The sequence below is a fragment of the Ranitomeya variabilis genome, chromosome 1 (assembly GCF_051348905.1).
Source record: "Ranitomeya variabilis isolate aRanVar5 chromosome 1, aRanVar5.hap1, whole genome shotgun sequence".
In the NCBI taxonomy this organism is placed as follows: Eukaryota; Metazoa; Chordata; class Amphibia; order Anura; family Dendrobatidae; genus Ranitomeya; species Ranitomeya variabilis.
In genome coordinates this window covers 1,037,035,013-1,037,048,489 of record NC_135232.1, presented here as the reverse complement: position 1 = coordinate 1,037,048,489, position 13,477 = coordinate 1,037,035,013, and the positions used below count along the sequence as shown (strand labels likewise).

The 13,477-nt window shown below is 42.0% G+C and overlaps 1 protein-coding gene across 7 annotated transcripts in view; it reads left to right on the top strand.

The window, feature by feature from the left end:
- Positions 1-11,038, top strand: part of SLC7A2 (solute carrier family 7 member 2) — a 177,127-nt gene extending 166,089 nt beyond the window's left edge. For 6 of the 7 annotated variants that reach the window (XM_077279680.1, XM_077279683.1, XM_077279678.1 and 3 more), the window contains exons 10-12: positions 545-711; positions 3,070-3,178; positions 8,188-11,029. In XM_077279680.1, the coding sequence (XP_077135795.1) occupies positions 545-711; positions 3,070-3,178; positions 8,188-8,387 (476 nt within the window). In that variant the 3' untranslated portion in view covers positions 8,388-11,029. Of the gene's footprint in view, positions 1-544; positions 712-3,069; positions 3,179-8,187 lie in introns of all 7 variants that reach the window. The other variant, XM_077279676.1, reaches the window with a different exon arrangement.
- The last annotated feature ends 2,439 nt before the right edge of the window (positions 11,039-13,477 follow it).

Genomic DNA, 13,477 nt, shown 5'->3' with positions numbered 1-13,477 from the left:
CCATGCAAAGTCATGACACCAGCTGAAATCTATTAGTAATTAGTAAGCAATCCTGCCACTTAGTGAAAAATATTTTCAATCGGTTCAACTGATGGCCTATAAAAAGGTCTCTCGATGGGTAAAACGTATCTAATGATGGGTAAAACCACTGAGCTGTCTCAAGACCTTTGCAACCTTATTGTTGCAAAACATACTGAAGGCATTGATTACAGAAAAATATATAAACTAAGGACGGCTCCAGTGATCACTGTATTTACTTAGAAAATATTTATTTCACCCACTGTACATTGACTTCAGTTGCATCTGTTAATTTAAAAAAAAAGTGAACTTAAATTGTAGCACTTATAAAAAGAATATAAAAACAGGCACATGGTACTGAGACGCTTCCCCCCTGCTTGACCAACCTATCAGAAATTATTTATTTTCCCTCTCTAGCACCCACCCATAAGCTGATGTAGAAGCTTCTCATATTTTGATTTTTACCTATGCGTGAATGATATGGATGACAATATTCTTGTAACACTGTATATGCTTTATTTTGCAGCATTTATAATTTGTGCACTGAGTGTCCTTGCAACGTATGCAGTGGAAGCCATAGGAAATCTGGAGATATGGAGTATTGCACTTCTTGCTATATTCATCATACTCATCTCACTGATTGTCCTGATCATCTGGAGACAACCTCAGAACCGGCACAAAGTCGCCTTTATGGTAACCACTATGTAATATACTCAGAAATCTGTATGTTATAGTCGGTTGTTAGAATTGACAATAAATAGAGATATAAATAATAAATTAATACTGATGTGCATAATATTTAGGGGTAATAAAGATAACCATTAATCAAGTCTTTTCTGCCTCTTCCTCCTTTTTTTATTTTTAATTTGACAAAAGTGATATAACTACGAGGACTAGTTTTTTTCTGGGATGATTTATAGCGAATGAAAAACACTTTGTTTGTTGCTCCGGTTTCATTTTTATGGCATTCCCTTTCAGGTAAAAATGACCTGGCCACTAGACTCCGCAAGTCACTATGGTTCTGGAAATGTATATTTTGTTTATTTTTTCATAGTTTACTGCTTTAAAAGAAATTTAGGTGGGAAGCGAGATGATGAAAGAACCTGCAATTCTGACGTTTTCATTTAGTTTTATGGTATTATGGAATTAATAATACTATATTTATAAAAATCAGACTTTTACGGATGTGATAATACCAAATATTCTTTTACGAGGCTTCATTGGGCTAAGTTTGGTTCCAATGATGGCAACATCATTAGTACCCCAGAATTGAAAAGAAAGGACCAATGGGTGACGCTAGAAACCTCCCCGGATGTAACCATTTAAATGCCACTATGCAGCATCTAAAGGCGCACACAGATGGACGTTTTTCACGTGCGAGGATCACATTGCAGTGCACAGACTGGCCTGGCACCTCTCCTGACCTGAGCGTGACAGCGTGATGTATTTCCTGAGGTCAGGAGAGGTGCCAGGCTAGTTTTTGTACTGCGATGTGATACTCGCACTAGAAATACGGCATTCTGTCTGCTCCCTAATGGGTTAAACGGCAGCAATCAGAGCTCTGCTCTCTTCTGTAAAGGTACCTTCACACTAAACAATATCGCTAGCGATCCGTGACGTTGCAGCGTCCTGGCTAGCGATATCGTTTAGTTTGACACGCAGCAGCGATCAGGATCCTGCTGTGATATCGCTGGTCGTTGAACAAAGTTCAGAACTTTATTTGGTCGTCAGACCGGCGTGTATCGTCGTGTTTGACACCAAAAGCAACGATACCAGCGATGTTTTACACTGGTAACCAGGGTAAACATCGGGTTACTAAGCGCAGGGCCGCGCTTAGTAACCCGATGTTTACCCTGGTTACCAGTGTAAAATGTAAAAAAAACAAACTACATACTCACCTTCGGGTCCCCCGGCGTCCGCTTCCCACACTGACTGAGCGCCGTAAAGTGAAAGTGAAAGTACAGCACAGCGGTGACGTCACCGCTCTGCTGTTAGGGCCGGCGCTCAGTCAGTGCAGGAAGCGGACGCTGGGGGACGCGAATGTAAGTATGTACTGTTTGTTTTTTTTACATTTTACGCTGGTAACCAGGGTAAACATCGGGTTACTAAGGCTAAGTTCACATTAGCGTTGTGCGACGCAGCGTCGGGCGCCGCTGCGTCGCCGCATGCGTCATGCGCCCCTATATTTAACATGGGGGCGCATGGACATGCGTTGTGATGCGTTTTTTGACACATGCGTTTTTTGGGGCGCACGCGTCAGGGCGCACAGGACGCAGCAAGTTGCATTTTTTTTGCGTCCAACTTTCGGCAAAAAAGGACGCATGCGTCGCAAAACGCAGCGTTTTAGCGTGCGTTTTGTTGCGTTTTTGTTTGCGTTGTGCGTTGCGTCGCCGACGCTGCGTCGCACAACGCAAATCTGAACGTAGCCTAAGCGCGGCCCTGCGCTTAGTAACCCGATGTTTACCCTGGTTACCTGGGGACCTCGGCATCGTTGGTCGCTGGAGAGCGGTCTGTGTGACAGCTCTCCAGCGATCAAACAGCGACACTGCAGCGATCGGCATCGTTGTCGCTATCGCTGCAGCGTCGCTTAATGTGAAGGTACCTTTAGAGGCATGTGCCGGCTGAATAAGGCCATGTGCACACGATGAGTATTTGGTGAGATTTTACCTCAGTATTTGTAAGCCAAAACCAGGAGTGGGTGATAAATACAGAAGTGGTGACGTGTTTCTATTATACTTTCCCTCTGATTGTTCCTCTCCTGGTTTTGGCTTACAAATACTGAGGTAAAACACTGACCAAATACTGAACGTTACCTAAATCTGACCATAGTTATGGGACAGCTGTTGCTTGAACATTGCTAGAATATTATTCCATTCAATGCGTTTGGTTTTAGCTCCAGTTCATTGTGACTCTAGGCTTCTCATCATTTACCTTTCACCCCCTTTTGGTAACTACCCTTTTATTTTTTTAAGCAGTTAGCAATTGACTAATTCCTACACCTAAGGAGCCAGGTTATATACTTTCACTTTATTCTATGTTTTATTCCTACAGGTCCCGCTACTTCCATTTCTGCCAGTTTTTAGTGTCCTTGTAAATGTGTACTTGATGGTACAGCTGAGTGGTGACACGTGGATAAGATTTAGTGTTTGGATGGCACTTGGTAAGTGATATCAGCATCGTAATGTCTGAAATGTTTGTAATATTTTATATTAATTCATATTTTCATGATAACTCGTCCCTTGCCAGCCAAAAGCTGAACACTCTAGCTCCTAGAAATCTCAAATATTAAAGGGTTTGTCCACTTTAAAAAAAAATCTGTAGGTTTGTTTGAAATATAAAGATATAAAACTTCTGTGAATTGAAAATGGTGCCCTAATGTCAGTGTATTGACACAGGAGAGAATGTTCTGTTTGGCCTGTTACCATTGCAAATTGTCTCTTCAGAGAGTAAGAACTAGAACTCTAGTGCCACCTATTGGAAGTAGCAATCCTAACAGTCAATGTCGACCCTTTAATGAGCCTTGTCACATGACTTACGATAAAAGCCAAACCAGAATCTCAATTTTCAGACACTGTGTTTCGGGGTACTGCCCCTCGTCAGTGCAAAATGGAGATCTGGTTTGGCGTGAGAGGCGTCCTAAGTCATGTGACTAGGCTCATTAAAGGGTGGACATTGACTGTTAGGATTGCTACTTCCAGTAGGTGGCACTAGAGTTCTAGTTCTCTTCCTCTCTGAAGAGACTATTTGCATATTTCCAAGAGGAGCATTGCGGCTTTAATTCTCCTCATCTTGGCATGCTTAGCATGTCAATCTCCGCAAGGAGAAACAATACTTCTTGGATGCCTGTTACCATTGACTTATATGAAGCTGGCTAACTAGCTTCTTTGAGTAGCTCAGCTAACTCCCTTCTCTGTCCCATAAGATGCATATACACAGAAGGAGACTGGCTTGGCTCTTAGATGAGGCATCAGTCGACCTATTTTACACACAGCACTAATGACACACTGCTGCATCACAGAGACACATCTCTAAGCCGGGAGTGGAGCTGCCAAGAACTGGACTGGCGCCGATATCTAAAGTTTTATCTCTAGAGATATTTTTCTCAAGTGGTCAACCACTGTAACTTCGTATCCTGGCTATTGAGCTTAGCATTTTCTTTACTAGTTCTTCCCATGTCTGTCCACTCTGTGAAGTGGCAGGGGACGGATTGGGTCAGTTATGAACAGGGCCCAGACAAAGTATTTTGGTTCCCTAGGCAGGTGAAGCCAATGGTGCCACCCACCCAAATGAAAAGGAATGCCTCAGAGACTAAGGTTACAGGACCCCTAATGAACCACTCCCTTCCCCTCTGATGGGTTAGGTAGCAAACTCTGATGACCACTTCCACTGGAATTGTTAACCTTTTTGACAAAAACATACCATCAAAAGTAAAAAAAAAGTGGTGTACTTTTGGTATGTTACAAGGAGTGCAATTTCAAAGTTAAATACAGAATCGATCATTTTTTGAGAACCATTTACACAATACAGGGGAAAAATTGCGATATTCATCCCTGACGTGGTAAATGGAAAAGGCGTCAGCCAGTAGTGTCACAGGAAAATTGCCAAAAAATGTCACAACCCCATTAGGGGGATAACAGATTTGCAAACGTGTTTCAGACCGGAAGGTCTTTAATCATGTAGTGATTAAAGACCTGCCAGTCTGAAGCGCGTTATCCCCCAATGGGGTTGTGCCTTTTTTGTTATTCAGGTTTTATATGGATCTAATAAAGTGAAATTTTTATGGATTTCCTGGATGCTGCATTTCTCTGTACTTGATTCATTCCTGATGTCCTATATTTTAAATTTAGAACCCATGGATAGTTATGGAAACTAATGAAGCGTAACTATAATTGGGGCCATTTGGTTTTAATTAAGATGTTAAGCATTTGGCAGATGCCCTAATGGAAAATAAACAGACCCCCATTATAAATAAAGTATAAGTCTGATGGTTTTTGTGTCTGCAATGCGACAAATAAAGCTTGCCCAAAACTGATGTTAGTTCTGGTGATGTATTCTGATTCTGGTGACATATTCATGTAGTGATGGTTGTTCTGGTGCTGTATTCATGTAGTGATGATGATTCTGGTGATATATGAATATGAATCCAAAATCATCATCAGTACATAACAAGAGAACCAGATCCATTAATAGTACATGAATATGGCACCTAACACATCATCAGTAAATAAATACATCACCAGAACAACCATTAGTATATGAATATGTCACCAGAAACACGATTAGTTCATGACTATGTCACCAGAACATCATTAGTACATGAATGCATCACTAGATACACAATACAAGACCTAAGCGTAGTACAACAATCAATTGTAATATCAAGTCAGCCAGACAAACAATTGTATCACATGAACCTACAACCTCATTTAGTTCCCCCATCTGCGCAACCTCTCAGTTTATTCCCCTCCAATCTGCATAGTCCCTCAGTTTATTCCCCACCTGCACAGCCCCTCATTTTATTCAACAATCTGCACAGTCACTCAGTTTATTCCCCAATCTGCACATCCCCTCATTTTATCCCCCCCTTTGCACAGCCCCTCATTTTATTCCCCCATCAGGACAGCCCATCATTTCCTCATTTTATTCTCACTATCAGCACAGCCCCTGCCTGCATTTTATCCCCTCTTTCAGAACAGCCCCTCATTTTATTCCCTCACCCCGCACAGTAATATAAGAATAAAAAAAAATTGTACTTACCTAATCCCAGCTCCCGTTCACTGTCTCCTCTTCTGTGAAGTGTAGCAATGAATGCTCACTCCTTTGTGACATCCAATGTCCCCTCCATGCACCTTCTCCAACAAGACGCATGCCGGAAGTTGCCTGCATCTTGCTGGAGATCCCACCGGAGCAGGGAGCTGATTCCACTTTTCTGCACCTGTCCCTGGCAGCGTTCACAGCAATTTTATTGAGTACAGGGAGGGAGTGATAGCACCTCCGTGCCTATGTCCTGGCCGTCACTGTGCTGAATGTCTGTGGCAGGCCGCAGTTTTTTCTTTAAAGTGTGTTTCCCTCGGATAAGCAAGAGGTGGTGCCCTACGCAGGTGGCTACCCTGCCTACCCCTTGTCCCGGCCTTGGTTATGAACCTCAGCTCTGGTATCAATGCAGCGGTTGCCATAATTTAGCCAGGCAGTGACATTGTGAGGTTCAGCACCTAGAGCATTACAATTTCCAGCAGCTGTCGCTGGTAAGAGGTTTTACTGTTTTGGAAAACTCCTGGCCCTTAGCTACTTTTTGTTTTAAAAAGCAAACGGTACTTTACCCGCCCTCCCCGGGTCCAGTGCTGAATCTCTGCCACTTCTCCAAGAGTGGTGACCCTAGGGTGCTCTAACTTACTGGGCGTGGGAAACCCACTTGAGTTTTGGCACATACTTCATACTTTTTGAGCACACACCTTTCCTTTTGGCTCCGGGCTCCTAGTTAATCTTGGGTGGGAGCCCAGGCAGATGCTGGGAGCAAAATTGGGTCTCACTTATCTTCAGTCATGGGAGACGGCTAGCCTCTAACCCTCACTGTGGCCTTCTGGTTCGGAGGGACAGGTTTATTGGGGGCCTTTCTCCTGTTGGAGAGGGCTACGATTGACTGTATCCTAGTGCACTTTTTTGCAATACTTTTTTAAGCGTACTCAGGTTAGAGCACAGTTCTCTGACAGGTTCCCTTTAATGTATAAACCTGATTTAAACAATAGGTCACTTGACACATTTCCTTTAATACATTGTGAAGGAATACTTTAAAAGCATCACAGATTGTTGGAATTCTAAAGAAAATACATTTCTTAGTCAAAATAGGTCAATGAGTAGACTCTTAGAATTCATTTTACTGTTATGTATGACACCTAATGTATCTCATATTTTTTTCTTATTATTGTCATACATTTCCTCATTACAGCTTATACACTCATCAACATTGAAATTACAACACCGAGAAGAAAAAGTCATGGAATTATGTAAAATACAGGATCAATAGACATGTTAATGATATGCAAATGATGAAAAAGTGGAAATAAAATTACGGTATTTTGACTCATTCAGCATCAAGTATGAGCACCATACGCAAAAGTACATGCAATTACACGTCTTGGAATTTATCTTTGCTTTGTTGATGACATCGCAAATGTGCTTGATGGGAGACATGTTAGGAGACGCTATAGGCCACGATAGTATGTTTAGGCCACGTAGGCTGCTCACAGTAACACGAGCAACAGGAAGCTGGCCGTTGTTGTGTTGAAAAACTGCTTTTTTGGACACTGGTTAAATAGCTGTAACACTGGTTCCACCACCATCAAATCAATAGAATGCCAAGCTGTTAGTGCACCTGGAATAAAGAACCATGGCCTCATTCCCCTGATGATGCCAGATTGGGGAAACATGTAGGTGAGGCTAATAGCTGACAATTTCTAATATTGCATATGCAGTGATTGGCAATGATAGAAATTAAAATAGGTAGGAATTTAGCAGTACTTGAAGAGCCCGTGGCTGCTGATAATGAGCTATACGCAATATAGTGCTGCACCTATCTAGTCTATTGTAACACTATGATAATCCCTGTTCATTATAATAATCCCATTCCTTGTGTTATGTGCTCGGGTGGAGTGTCTTTATTCCAATATTAATAATCATAATTAATAATTACATTTTATCTAACGGTCTTGAGTTAGGGGACCTCTATTTTCCCCCCAGGACAATTTGTGATTATAATTAATTACTTCTAAGCTGATTATGGAAACAGTGTCATCCAGCAAATCTGGAATGTCAGTGGCCAACAATTGCAAAGGGAGCTGCCAGTAGTGGATTTTGATGATTTGTGAGGTGCATTCAGCGCGGCAGAACATTCCTCAGACAATTGATAGTAAGCCAAGGCGTGTAAGTGCAGTCTGTCCATGGCACTTATACTTGATATTGAATAAACTGAAAAGTTTTGAAAATTTTGTCTCCATTTTTTCATCATTTGCATCATTAACATGTCTATAGTTTCTTTGATTTCCATAATTACAAGACTTTTACTTCGCGGTGTTGCAAATTAAATTTTGAGAGTGTTTCTTTACACGCACATGTATTTTTATTTTACAACGTGTTTTTACACAAATTTTGAATTTGTCTCTTATTTTGAAGGCTTCCTGATTTATTTTGCGTATGGCATAAGAAATAGTGTCGAAGGCCAAACCAAAAAACATACAAAAGACGAGGAAGATGAAGATGGTGACTCAGACAACAGTGGAATTGATGAGAAAATGCCCGGCAAGGAAAATGAAGAAGAAAATGCTAAAGAAAGTGATCATTTTATTCTGCACGAAAGGACAAGTGAATGCTAGTGTTACCTGCACTATGAGAAGCTATCAGATGCATCATTCATTCAAGCCGCACAGTGTACCTGTTTTAGGTTGTTATTCGATATGTGAAATTAAACGTGCTGTGCGCAATGTTATGAGATGCTAGAAGATCAGAGTAAGATAAGCTCTGCTGTATGGATCCATGGATCCTCCCAAAACCTTTCTATAGTTTCCTTGTCTCCTAAAAAAATGAGAGGTGTTTGAGGCCTTGCTGCTAAATTGCTGTATTTTGTATCTGAATGCCTTAAGCTGTGTATGCTTCTAAGTGGTCATACCGAAATCAAAATATCCAACCAAAACCTCAATATGAAACTTTTTTGTCAATTGGTCAATGGTCCACATTCCTGAATTACTTTTTCATGTAATTGAAACACAAGTTATAGTTAATCCATTTCATTTTCTGGATAACGATCGGCAGTCATACGATCAGAAGCTACTTCTTGGGAGAGCTTCTTGAAGGACATAGTGTCCTAAAATAACATGGGTAAAAATGTATCACCATCCTTGCATTGGTTCCTGATGCTCAATGGTCTAATGGTATTAGAAAAGATCTACTGCATACTAAAATGATCAGCATCAGAACCATTAATAGCCGTACAGCATTAATACAATTCATATAATCCCTGTGGGAAGAGCCATAAAAGGTTGTCAAGATTGTCCTGCGAGGATCAACCTCCAGAACGCATTGCTTAAGATTGTATATAGATGTTGTTCGTCTTTTATATAAGGTTGGTAATGAGGTATCTGTAAAAGGATCAGAGAAGGAAAAACTGCTTTAAGTGGAACTGAAAGTCTGGCAAGAGATGGTCTTCTGAAGTAGATGGTCTCCTGAAAACCTTTCACTGTACATACTGTATCTCTTTAACCATGTCAACCGCTGCTTAGCCTAGCCCCATTCCTTTCGCCATCTGGCTACCTTCTTGACACCAATTTAATGAATATATTAGTATAGATTTTATAACAATACCATAAAAGCTCAGGGTTATTCACTGTTGGGATAAGCTTCGTGGCCATATATAAGTCTAGAAGATTTATTTGTACTCAGGAGAGTAAGAGGCAGACGTGTGTATTTTAATATTCCCTTAAGCAAGGGATCCTAATGTATTATTGTGGGACATCATTAATATTGTATTTAGGAATGGTTTCTATATTCCTTGCTTTGCTGGCTAATTGTTCATTAAGTAATACTTAACTAATAAGTTAATTTCTTTATTTCGTCTTTATTTCATAGGTTCTAGCAAAAAAACAAACAAACATGAAACTGATGCAGTTACTTGCACATAAAACAGACAGCCATTTTGAACCTGGCTTTTAATGAACACTTAAAGTTCATAACGTACAATATTTTTTGTTCCTGCAAATTGTTTTCTTTGACTTGATTGTTTTTACATCCAGAAACTTCATTACTTCTCCTGAAAGTCCTACAATCCTTTTGATAGTCTGGAAGAGGATAAGTTACAAGTCTGTGTAAACGAGAAAGGGCAGGATATTAATTAATATGTAGTACGTCACTTCTAGCTACATCTTTTCTAAAGGTGGTAGCTGCTGCTGAAGGCACCATGAATGTTGCAAGCTGATCCAGCAGATGTATAGATTAGATTATAGATTTTCTGTTTTAGTTTGCTGCGAAAGGGCTAGGATCTTACTGCTTTGTCAGTGATTTTTTTTACGCAATGTAAGTAGTAGATACTGATTAAAGGCCCCACACACATTAGATTAACATCAGTGGAACCAGCTCATAACTTTGGGCCAACAGTCTAATGTTTATGGAGGCCTCCCAACAACTCTTTTCCAATACATGATGTCACAAAAGATAAGGATCCGGCATGCCTGATTTTGGACTGCCCATCCTCTTGTTCCCGGTCAGACAAGCCACCGACAATGGAGTCTACCATTAGTTCTTTCATAAAGAACACAGGAGCGTTTGGCAGACTGAGCATTACTGTGTATGGAGGAGTCGGGAGGGATGGCCACTGGCTGAACGACTGGCCTAACCATCAGTTAGCCGACAGCTATCTTTTGTGCATGGGGCCCGTAAGAATTAAGAACTTATGCCCTTATGTATTCAGCGGTCAAGGGCTACCTGATAGCAAGAAAAAAACAAGTGTTTCTTAATGCTGTTCATTATGTCCTAGCATATTGTGTTCATTTAGGTTTTTTATTACCTTGTACAGTAGATAGTATTATTTACAAAGTATTTGCAGATTACCAATGAAATAGTCCAATTTAAGCACCATAAGTCAACACTGATGGTAAATACCAGTCTGCAAGTATGAAGAGTTTGCTGATAGATATCTTGTGGTCTATATATATAAAGTTATAAATATGCCTATATGTTTTTTTCATAGTTTAACACTGTTACATTAATGACCCTAAGTACTAATGATCATATTACAAAAATGTCCATAGCTCAATATATTTTATATTTTATACAGTTTGCTGTAAGAGCTGTGCTTTTCTACAATAAAAACCAGGGTTTATCTTTTTGTATAAATTTGTACATTTGTTCTATTTCTTATATTGAAAGTATTACTTTGACTTTTTTTTTCTTTTGTTGAAACATATAGTATTGTCAATTAAAGCATAGAGTACAGTCTTAGTATTAATTCAGAAATAAATATATTAAATATACCAACAGTTTTGTTTTTGACCTTTTTGCTCATCTTATGAAGAAGCAACTAATGATGAAAAAGCAAAAATTACTAAGACATTTCTAACTAAAATTTAAAACAAAAATTCATCCTCAAAGGGATTGTCCATGTTACAAAAAAAAAATATGTAACAACGCTATGTATTAATATAAAAAAGAAGCCATTCTCACTGCTTCAGTGATCTCTGCTGGTCTCTGTTTGCGTTGTCTGCAATTGTCACTGGCTGTACTATTACAGTGGTGTGAAAAAAGTGTTCGCCCTTTTCCTGACTTCTTATTCTTTGGCATTTTTGTTATACTTACCGTATTTTTCGGACTATAAGACGCACCGGACCATAAGGCGCACCCCAAATTTGGGGTGAAAATTGCAGAAAAAAGGATTTTTTATAAGATGGGGGTCCGTCTTATTGTCCGAATTTACAGTATCTTACCTGAGGGCTGGTGGTGGCAGAGCAGGGTCACAGGAGGCATGGTGGCGGCAGAGGTGGGGTGATGCGGTACGGCGTGCACCTGAGCAGGGTCCCTTCCTGCTTAGGTGGGCGACGCCACGGCCTGGTGTCCATGGGAGGGTGGCAGCAGTGGTTACCGACAGGAGCTGGGATGAGGAGGCACAGTGAGAGGTATGGCGTGGGCAGGGTCACTTTCCCCGGTGAGGTGATGGAAGGATCTCGTGGGCACATGGACTGGAGATGATGGAGGTAGTGGTGTACATTGTGAAGCGAGTATTCCACAGGAGCTCAGATGTCTGAGTCCTTGCCGCTTCCCGGCGCTCCTCAGCGCAATAATTATTTCAGAAGCCGGTAATAAGTGAGGAGCTCCGCTACCGAGACACAGCCGCCATGACCGGACACTGCTGGAAAAGTGCCTCTGTACTGCTGCGAGCCCTGCTGGAGGCAGAGAGCCGGCCGTGCCATGCGGTGCTGAGGAGCGTCGGGAAGTGGCAAGGACTCAGACATCTGAGCTCCTGTGGAATACTCGCTTCACAATGTACACCACTACCTCCATCATCTCCAGTCCATGTGCCCACGAGATCCTTCCTGAACCTTGCTGCACCCATCCTGGGAAGCAAAAGGATACAGGATACAGAGTCCAAAGTCCCGGTGAGGTGATGCAGCAGCCAGGTGATGCAGCAGCCCGGTAATGTAGCAGAGCCGGGTGAATCCTGTTGATATCGGTGGGCGCGGCCATCTTCCTGAGGCCGCGCGTTCGCAGATGGAGCTCTGCTGCCCGGGTCTTCATGAAAATGGCCGCCGCGATCCCCATCTGCGCACGCGCGGCATCCCGCGGCCATTTTCCTGAAGCCCAGGGCAGCAGAGCTCCATCTGCGAACGCGCGGCCTCAGGAAGATGGCCGCGCCCACCGATAACATCAGGATTCACCCGGCTCTGCTGCCTTACCGGGCTGCTGCATCACCCCACCGGGAAAAGGGACCCCGCTCACTGCGCCTCCTCATCTCCGTACCTCTGCTGCCACACCTCTGCCGCCGCACCTCTGCCACCGCACCTCTGCCGCCACGGTAAGCTGCATTGCGACTATTAGACGCACCCCCCATTTTCCCCCCTTTTTTGGGGGGGAAAAAGTGTGTCTTGTAGTCCGAAAAATACGGTAACAGTTTCAGATCACCAAACAAATTTAAGTATTAGACAAAGATAACACAAGTAAACACAAAATGCAGTTTTAAAATTAACCCCTTACTGCCATTGGACATACTATTTCGCCAATGGCAGTATCCCTCGCTTTGATGTGGCCTCCGGCGGTGAGTCCACCTCAAAGCCGGGACATGTCATCTGTTTTGAACAGCTGACATGTGCCCACAATAGCCGCAGGCAGTATCGCATTCCACCCGCGCCTGTTAACTAGTTAAATGCCCCTGTCAAACTCTGACAGCGGCATTTAACAAGTGCTTCCGGCCATTGGGCTGGGAATGTGCACACCAGTGACCTGTGTCACGTGACCGTGGGTCACTGGTGTGTCGGCATGACAACCAGTGGTCTTCTTGAGACCTCTATGGTTGTTGATGCCGGATTGCTGTGAGCGCCACCCTGTGTTCGGCGCTCATAGCAAGTCTGCAATTCAGCTACATAGAAGCGATCTGAGCATCGCCTCTATGTAGCAAAGCCGATCAAGTTGTGGCAGCTTCTAGCCTCCCATGGAGGCTATTGAAGCATGCCAAAAGTAAAAAAAATGTTTTAAAAAATATGAAAAAAAAATAAAAAAATGAACGTTCAAATCGTCCCTTTCGTCCCATTCAAAATAAAACAATAAAAATAAAATCAAACCTACACATATTTGGATATTTGGTATCGCCGTGTTCAGAATCGCCCAATCTATCAATAAAAAGAAGGATTAACCTGATCGCTAAACGGCGTAGCGAGAAAATAATGGCATTAAAATGCAATAACGGGCGAGCAAAAGATCGTAT